This window comes from Leuciscus leuciscus (assembly GCF_965113295.1).
Source record: "Leuciscus leuciscus genome assembly, contig: SUPER_11_unloc_5, whole genome shotgun sequence".
Taxonomy (NCBI): Eukaryota; Metazoa; Chordata; class Actinopteri; order Cypriniformes; family Leuciscidae; genus Leuciscus; species Leuciscus leuciscus.
This window is the reverse complement of record NW_028118542.1, coordinates 655,001-664,907: the sequence shown is the minus strand read 5'-3', so window position 1 is coordinate 664,907 and position 9,907 is coordinate 655,001. Positions and strand designations below refer to the sequence as shown.

The window sequence follows — 9,907 nt, the reverse complement described above, 5'->3', positions numbered from 1 at the left end:
TTTTATATTTTCAGGTACAGCGGTTCGTTTTAAATAAGTTTATTTAACAGATTTTATTCACACACAAATTGGATTCAAATAAAACATTTGGAGTTGGCTAAATTAGTAATGTAAACAGAGCACAAACAATTAGCCTAAGTATATGAACTTATTTTAACTAAGTTAACAGTGCATAATTGTTTACAGTGCAGCATGAAAGTTCTTTGATTCTTTATTTTCTCCTCATTAATTCCACACAGCTTCAATAAAGGTTCAGCACATAAGCACAAATGAGTACACTGGTGTTTTCATGGGTGTGTGGTCTAAAGCAACGCATATAATAATATTTCACTAGCGAGGACCACGCCACAACTGCACGGAATTAGCTATTAGCTTTGTGAATGAATGAGGGTCGAAGGAAAAGGGGAAAGATGTTAACGACGGATCTCCGTCTGGCTGATCAGGGAGTCTGACCCGGGAGACTCAGAGTGGGGGCTTCGTCTCGGTAGTCAGTAAGCTGAGTTACTTGAAGACCCCCCTGGATGCAGCCTGGAAGTAAAATTGAGATGTTAGAGATTGAAGGAGAGAGGATTGGGGTCGGGGGGAAGTGGGATGGATGGATGAGTTGGAAGGGGAGGGGTGGGTGGGGTCGAGTTAGAGGTTGAGGATGGATGGATGGATGGATGGATGGATGAATGAGTTGGAAGGGGAAGGGTGGGTGGGGTCGAGAGCTAGAGGTGGAAGGGTAAGGGTGGGTGGGGTTCGAACAAACTGAGAAGAACGGTGTGGTGAAGGTGGGTTTGGTGTATATATATATATATATATATATATATATATATATACAGACGGGGAGAGAGAGCTGATTAGTTGAGGCGTGGTCCTGCTCCCGAACTTCAATTAACTTATTAACTACATTTCACTAGCGAGGACCACGCCACAACTGCACGGAATTAGCTATTAGCTTTGTGAATGAATGAGGGTCGAAGGAAAAGGGGAAAGATGTTAACGACGGATCTCCGTCTGGCTGATCAGGGAGTCTGACCCGGGAGACTCAGAGTGGGGGCTTCGTCTCGGTAGTCAGTAAGCTGAGTTACTTGAAGACCCCCAAAGGTTTGGATGAGACGATGCGGGCTTGAGCTTGACGGAGATCGTTTAGATTATTGCGGATGTACAAGCGGTACGCTTCGGATGACCATCGCCCCAGGACTCTGATTGTCTCGTCCGAGATGCCCATGCTGGCGGCCGTGGTGGCTGCTCCAATCCGGAATGAATGTATAGAGTAATGTTCAGGAGATATGCCGGAGGTCCTGAGAATACTTTGGAAGTGTTTGCTAAACCAAAATCTCGTGGCCATTTTCCTGTTTTCCGTGAGGAAGAGTGGTTCTTGAGGAGATGAATGGTTAGCGTATCTGGAAGAAACGTATTCCGAAAGTGGCTCGTAAGGACTGAGGAAGGAGTGGAGGCGAAAAATGTAAATTGGAAACGACTCTCCGAATTGGTCGGTTTTACTTCTCTTTAGGTTATAAATCAGAGAATCGGGCGTATGAGTGGTGATGTCTGAGAGGCTGGGATGGATAGCTGGATTGAAGGCTGAAGTCGACGGGGCAAATTCGGAGCATCTCAAGAAGCCGAAGAATGCGAGAAAGAACATGCATTCTAACGTTTGGTCGATCGATGGGCTCAAGTAGCCGGAACGTAATGTGTGGATGCATTGGCTCAGGAGGTCAGAAGTTAAGGGTAAGCGTTTGATGTTGAGGACTGGTTCTTGTTTTCGTAGACCTCTGATAAGCATGGATACGTGGGAGTGAGAAATGGTTTGGCATTGGTCGCCGGTGGCGAGTTTGTAGATAAAGTTTATTCCGGATAGGTAAGTCTGAATGGAGGATGCCCTAATTTTTTGGTAGGAATGGGCGTGAGTAACGAAGTTGCAGATGGACCAAACGTTCATTAGAGGAAATGAGAGTTGGTAAAAGGAGTGGTAAGCCTTAAAACAGTTCCAACCGGTCAAGTAAGCAGAGAGGGTACTCTGGGCGAGGCCATTGAGAATAGCTTCTCGCGAAGCATGTGAAAGTTCTTCCAGCTGAGGATTTAGTTGAAGATGGTGGCTGAAAACGGTGGAACTGGCGTGGGATAGATGTCTGATTCTGGAGCTAAGATTCTGAACTTCTGAAAAGAGAAACGAGACAATGAGTCGGCTATGCTATTGTGGTATCCTGGAACGTGTGCTGCTCGGATGATGAACTGACGTTGCGCCGATATAAGTGTCAGTCTGCGGACTAATTGCATGATCGCCAGGGAACTGGATCTGCCTTTATTTATGATTTCAACTACCGCTGAGTTGTCTGAGTGGATGAGTATGGAATGTCGGGACCATTCGTGCCCCCAAAGGAGGGCTGCTATAATGACGGGATACATCTCGTAAAGTGCGGATGAGGGAAAGTCTGGCTGCTGAATTAGATGGCTGAACTCTGGTGGCCACTCAGAAGCGAACCAGCGGCCACTGTAGTAGCCCCCGAATCCTATGGAAGGCGCTGCATCTGTGTACAGCTGAATGTCTTCTGGCTGTGTGACGTAGTCATTATAAAAGAAGGATATGCCGTTCCATGAAGAAAGGAATTTCTGCCAGAGCCGCATTTCCATTTTGCATGCTTCATCCAAGGTGACTTTGTCGTGTAGAGAGGGTATTGATGCTGCTTTTGATAGTAGGTTGGAAAGGAAAGATTTCCCCTGGGGAATTATTCTGATGGCGTAGTTAAGGTGGCCGAGGAGGGCTAGCAGCTGTTGCTTTGTGCACCTGTCTGCTAGAAGATAGTTCGATAGGAGCAATGAAATGCGTTGTGTTTTCTCAGGAGGTAGAGATGCTTGGAAGGAGATGGAGTCTAGGGTGATGCCTAGAAACTCGATGGAGGTGCAGGGCCCTAAGGTCTTTTCTTTTGAAAGGGGTACGCCTAGTTCGGAAAACACTTTAACGAGGGTGGAAAGTCCTGAGTGTGGAGGTGCGGATGTAGGTGTGATGATGAGGAAGTCGTCGAGGAGGTGCAGGACGTAGGGAAGCCTGTGGTTGTTGATGAGAATCCAACATAAAGCCTCCGAGAGGGAGTCAAATATCTTGGGGCTGCTCCTGCAGCCGAAAGTGAGGCGTACTGAAAAATAATAAGCTCCTTTCCAGAATATTCCGAAGAAACGCCAGAATTCTGGGTGAATGGGCAAGACTTTGAAAGCACTGGTGATGTCTGCTTTTGAAAGCCATGCTCCGTGGCCTGCCTTGCGGATGAGAGTGATGGCTTGATCGATGGAAGCGTATTTCATGGAGAAGTCTGGGGCTGGAATGATGCTATTAATGCTGGGAATGTGTGAGCCGTGTGGGGAGGACAGGTCGATGATTAATCTCTTCTTCCCGGAATATTTCCTGGTCGCGATTCCAATGGGGCTGATGCGAAAAAGAGTGAAAGGAGGTTCTTTAAACGGGCCTATCATAAATCCCTCTTGAACTTCTTTAGCTATTAAAGTGTCAACAGTGTCTGGTTCCGAGAGGGCAGACTGGAGGTTATGGGAAAGATGAGAAGTGTCTGGGATTATTTCTATGCCGGGAAGAAAGCCGTTTTTGAATCCATTGATAAGGAAATCTACGAACTCTCTGTCGGGGTGGTCTAGTAAGGCAGTAGCTAATGCTTCTACCTTGACTGGTGTGCCGAGATACTGTAATAGTCAGTCGGGTAGAGCAGTTGGGTTGTGGGGGCAAGAGGCTCTTGAGTGGGCACCTCCGCAGAAGGAGCAGGTGTGTAGGAATCTACAGTTGGAAAGAGAGCAGCCAAGATGGTTGAAGTTGTTGCATACCATTCTGCCTCCTTGGTAGAGGATCGGTCGTCCTCTTTTGTCAATGCCTTTGGGAAGTGGAACGTTGGCTGTGGGCTGTATGTTTAGAGGTTTCGGAATTAGAGGAGGAGGTGGGGCTGCTGTGGATAATCTATTGAATACGGATGTTTTGCGTGAGGAGGGTTGAGATTGAGAGGGTGTGATGGTGCAAGCTGAGGCTGGATGTGATGGTGCTCCACATAGTTCACAGGACATAGAAGTGCGTGCTGCGAAGATCCGACAGTAGAGTTCTGCATCAAGAGTGCCCCAGTATGTCCCCTGATTGAACTGCTGTAACCGACCTGCTACTTGTGTGGCGAAAAGAACGTGGTAGTTGTAGAAGCCTGTTCCTCCAAAACGCACAGCCATGTCTAAAATGATTGATAGGTAATCGTCTAGCTCGGTTCTTCGATCGGGATAAACAGAGCAAACTATATCTCTGTAGATCGAGAAAGCTAAAGCAAATTCAGTGGGAGTGAGGTCCTTTGAACGAGAGTTTAAAGGATGGCTGAACTGCATTAGGCCTTGACTGGTTTGCAGCTCTCTGGGCTGGCTGATATTTATGAGGGATGGATGGAGGAGCTGGGCTAAATCTGTGTAGTTACCTGATAAGATCTGAAGACGTAAGGCTGAAGAGACTGGGGAGGGTCGGTGGATTGATGAAGCTGGACGAGGAGGCGGTGCAGCTGTGGCCAGGGTATATGGGCTAGTATTTATTGGCAGGATGTGAGGGTGTTGGGAAAGGGGGGGGTAGGGGTGGGGGAGGGAGTGGGAAAGGGGGGGGTAGGGGTGGGGGAGGGAGGGGAAAAGGGGTAGATTAGTTGCGTAAAAGGAAGAAAGAGGAGGCGGTTGAAAAGGTCCACTGAGAGGTAGAAGTCCTGGGTTTGCTGCATGAGGGACTTGAATTGGGTTAATTTGTAGGGAAGAATCAGAAATAACAGGGGCCGTGTGGCTGTTAATGCCAGAAGGAAGGGTAGAAGAATGGATGCTGGGATGGAGGGATGAATGTCCGTGAGGATTTGTAGCTGTTTGTGAGCTTAAGTAAGCAAAGAAAGATGTCATGAATTGGGATAAGTCTGAGGTAGAAGGTGCAGATGTTGGAGGTAGTATTACTTGGACTCCACTAGGTGGCGCGGACGCTGCTGGCTGAGGCCGTTGTGGAGGCAGTGTGGTGACGTCATGAGTGACGATGGGAGGATCGCGTGTCAATCCCGGAAGCGTTGGAGGCTCGGAATTTAAATTTGAAGTGTGTGTAGATGCTGTGTAAAGCTGAAATAGTCTTGATTTATTGTCAGATCGGCTGAAGTGGATACCCTTGTCCTTAAGAGCACGCTGAAGGCGAGCCACAGTCCAATTCTTGATGGTGTTCTCTGGTCTGGGAGACGTGGCGTGGGTGCGCTGAGAACTGCTACGGTTTGTTGAATGACGCGGTTGACGAGGAGAGCGATCGCGCCGGCTTCCGTGCCTGTGTCGATCGTTGATGGTAGTTCTCGTTTGCGGAGGAGAGTGATCCTGTCGAGTCGGGGTTGGAGAAATCTTCGATGATGAACTGTGACGTGAGTGCCCGCGGGACTGAGGGATTTCTACGACAGAACGCAGCCGGTGTGAATTTTGGCTGCCTAGGGATTGTTGTGAAGACCTGACGCTCTGTGACGGAGGAGAGTTTCTGAATAAATCGTCTTCGGAGTCAGAGGGGTTGATCTGCAGCTCGGGATCCATGTCGAACAAACTGAGAAGAACGGTGTGGTGAAGGTGGGTTCGGTGTATATATATATATATATATATATATACAGACGGGGAGAGAGAGCTGATTAGTTGAGGCGTGGTCCTGCTCCCGAACTTCAATTAACTTATTAACTACATAAATCAATATATAACATAACAGAAACACAATTCAATAGGCTAACTAAACAGATGCATACAATGAGATGTAGCAGAAACACTTTCATGAACAATAAGCAACATCATTTGAATACATGAACACAAATCAATCACTACTTCTATGTAAAGCTTCCTTAAACAAGGAATATCAACCAACATAATAAATTGACTTCATCAAACAGTTAACATGAGCTGAAGTACATAAATCAAGTTGGTACTATACGCACACATCAAACGTGAGGAAAGCATGCATGAGTCTGTTTGCTACACTCACTCACTCCATGCGGACTGGTGTTTTCTATCGACGCTAATACTGAACGCCCCCTGCTGGAGATTGGCGGAGCAGCGTCTTAACGTGCTTTGACAGCGCGCTGTTTTTAGCTCAAATTTTAGTCTTGATGTGTTCCTGGACTCAAAAAACTGTAGCATATAAATTGCAATGAATTAATTAATTAACCTTTATGTATCCAGGCAAGTCACTTAAGAACAATATCTTATTTTCGACAACAGCCTGGCAGGAGAGATCTCCTGAAATTCGAACAAACATGATGAACAATGAATTATGATATATTTTAAAATATGTGATATGTGTATTTTTAATTGAATCGACACACTACCTTTGATCATTGAAAAAAAAAGTTTAGAAATTGTTTGGTTTGATTTCTTCCTGCCGTCGACTACTCAATGAAAGAACCATATTTGTATCGAGAGCATCGGTTCCCGAGCAGACTGTGGAACATCTACGTTTACACTAGTAGTGCATTTTCGTTTTAAAACGCATACATTTATTTAGCTACGGTTAAGCCTGCCGTTAGACTATTTAGACCCGTCAGTCAAGTCCGAAGCAAGACACACTCAAGTGACATATTGCGTTATGGCAACGAAGTCTCAGACTGACAGATACATAAAAATAAAGGTGAATTTAGGCTACTTTAGTTTTGAACGTACGTTATCATGTTAATTATAATCAAATTGATTTTGTTTTATTGACCACAATATTATCACTGATATTTGTTTGAGATGGGCACATTTGATTAATTTTGGGGGGAAAATGAATGCACAGCAAGCCGTGGATTTTCCCTTACATATAAGTTTATAAAGATATACATTTTCTGTCAAAACAATAGCAGTTATCTTTGCAAGTTTCATTCGAAAAAAAACATTCTAAAAAATCCCTTGGCAACCGGCCGACGCGCGTCACTACTCGTGACGTCACAGGCAGAGTCGCCCATAGAACTCTTCTCTGGTTTTCTAGCAGTTCAGTTGATTTCTGGTCTGTAGTACAAGCGATCTGACTAGTATTTCTGTTACATCTGTGGTGAAAAATTGCTCTAATTGTTTTATATCTCTCGATCTGTGTTATATCTCATGATTTTTAGTATTTCATTTCGATCTGTGCAATTTACGTTCAGTGAACTTGTGATAAGTTAGTGACAGAACATCAGAGAGACATCTGGAGCAATGGGTCAGTGCAAATCTCACAGTTACATTGTAAAGGAAGATGCTGCTGCATCTGTGTCGCCAAGGCCTGTCCCAGAGAAAGTAGAGAAGAAGAAGAAAGGGAAGTTCCTTAGATGGGTTTTGTCTCGGAAATCCAAGAACACTTCCACCGAAGCCCAACAGAGTCAGTGCAGAAATGACAGCAGCCAACAGCCCGAGAGATGCTCTGATGTGGAAGCTGAACACAACAGCGACACTGAACACAACTCAGTGTACAGCAGGCACAGCTGTGTGTCTTCTCCCACCAGTGTGCCGGATGGTGATAAAGACATTACCAGGCAAGAGCAAAGTGGCATCATCTCACACAACAGCAGTCCTTCTCTGCCTGTGCCATCTATGACTGAGGAGAACATCAACTCAGCTTCGACATCGGATGACATTTCTTGGAAGAATGAGGATGAAATTATCCATATAAGTTCAAAGGGAAAGACAGGTCAGTTTATATAACAAGCCCCAACATGACTCATAAAATGTGCAAAAAGTACCTACATTTTAACATGTTTTTCTGGACATTGTCTTTATTATCCAAATGAAAATGTGAACTGAGGATGGATTTTGGTTGTGTGAGGCACCACAATAATGTGTCCATTCTACAGCTATTTTTAATGTGAATTTTTTATGTTTTTTTGTGGTTTATACTGTAAATTTTGTATGTCCCTCTTTTTTTTTAACAGGGGAAGTCTTGCAGCACTATGAAACTATGAAAATGCTGGGTAGAGGATCATATGGATGCGTCTACGACGGGATCCGTTTGTCTGATTCAAGAAAGGTAGTTTTTTTGCACTCTTGGAAGTTGGAATTTAAATTCATTAAAAGTTACATCAAGGTTAATTACTGGAATCATGTGACCTCTGCACATATAGTTAATTAATTGTAAAACATTCTTACAAAAAAAATCTTATTTTTTCTTTCCCTTGGAGAACAGGTGGCAATCAAACATGTGCTGAAGACAGAAGCCATGGAAAATGTCCGTATTGTAAGTAGGCAATTCCTCTCTTCGTTTTATTACTCTCAGAGTACACAGTCACATTAATAATAGGACATTTTTACAAAATTTTGCAGTCACAAAAGGACCATTGTCAATAGCGTATGAACTTCCGAACCAAGCAGCTTTCTGTTAGTCAGCACAGTTCATTCGCGTGACTTTACCCTCACGCAAAAATTCCCATTAAAATGACAAAATTTTGCCCTGAAAATTTTTGCCGGTCGACAGTAAAAGTGACCGAAACTTTAGTAACTATTTCCAGTATTTCAATTACTTAACTCTTCAAACCTATACTTACCCAAATGCAGGACATAATTCTGTAGTAATTCATTTAAATTAAACCATGTCCCCTAATTATCTCACTTTTGTATAACTATTATCTCTCCTGTAGGGTCTATTCGGCAAATCCCCTCCAAATGAGGTCGCTATGATGGCTCTTATGAACAAAAATCCCAGTGTTCCTCAAATAATAAAGCTGCTGGACTGGTACGAGACACCAGAGGAATATCTACTGGTCTTAGAGCGGCCCACGCCATGTGTAGATATGAGGATATTTTTACTGCAAAATGGTGGCATCCTCAAGGAATCGACGGCACGAGCTGTGATGCGTCAGGTTGTCACTGCTGCAAGAATATGCAGTGAGAGGGGCGTCTTCCACAGCGACATCAAGCTGGAAAACCTGCTCATCAACCCAAACACCTTGCAGGTCAAATTAATAGACTTCGGTTGTAGCAAACGCTTGAAGAAGTCTTCTTATTCGAAATTCAGTGGTACGTATTATTCCACAAATCTATGGTGAATAAATCGACAAAAAGCTATGGAAATACAAATTCATTGCAATGGACGAAATCTTGTTCTTTCTTCCAGGCACAAGAGATTATGCTCCCCCTGAGTGGGTCAGGCATGGAAAGTATCATGGCAAGCCTGCAACAGTGTATTGTTTAGGCGTACTGATGTTCAAGATGCTGTCTGGGAAGTATCCTGGCGAGTACCGGTACCTCCCTCAGATGTTTGGTGAGCCCTCCTACACAGAAGACATTTCCAAAGGTGAGAGCATGTGGACGGGTCATACAGGAACTTTTATTACTGCTTAAAATAATGTGAGCAGTTACACAAAGTATAACACTTACAATAATAACCGGACATCTCTCCCCTCTTCACAGAATGCAGGGATCTGATCCATTCATGCATGGAAAGTAATCCAGCCAAGCGGATTAATATGGAAAAGATCCTCCTCCACGACTGGTTCCAGGTATCGATCCTCACCTAAAAATGTTTGGAAATAAGATACCGTCATGAGAGGAAGAACGAGAAACAAAAGAAACCCAGAGAGTAGGTAAAGAAAAAACCTCATGTGCCTAAAAGAAAAAAGGTAAGGAAAGGAAGTATATGTAAGCGCTTTGAGGTCTCAGAAAAAGCGCTATATAAATGTAACGAATTATTATATATATATATATATATATATATATATATATATATATATATATATATATATATATATATATCCACATATATATATCCATATATGCAATCACAGGTCAAAGCACAGCTTACATGCACTATTGGTTGACGATGAGACGCTATAGTCGCAGGACAAAACACCGCTCTTCCGTTCCGATAACAACATTAAACAGGTTCTCCCCACTCAGTGAATCACCCACTGAGAATCCTGTTGATTGTGCCCTAGTTATTGGTGATTCTATTACA

At 44.0% G+C, this 9,907-nt stretch overlaps 1 protein-coding gene across 1 annotated transcript in view; it reads right to left on the bottom strand.

The window, feature by feature from the left end:
* Positions 1–842: 842 nt before the first annotated feature.
* The window catches only part of LOC309510237 (uncharacterized protein), a 22,867-nt gene continuing 13,802 nt past the window's right edge, over positions 843–9,907 (bottom strand). The window contains exon 2 of the mRNA XM_082191259.1: positions 843–3,367. Within this exon, the coding sequence (XP_082047385.1) occupies positions 2,068–3,288 (1,221 nt within the window). The 5' untranslated portion in view covers positions 3,289–3,367 and the 3' untranslated portion in view covers positions 843–2,067. The remainder of the gene's footprint in view (positions 3,368–9,907) is intronic.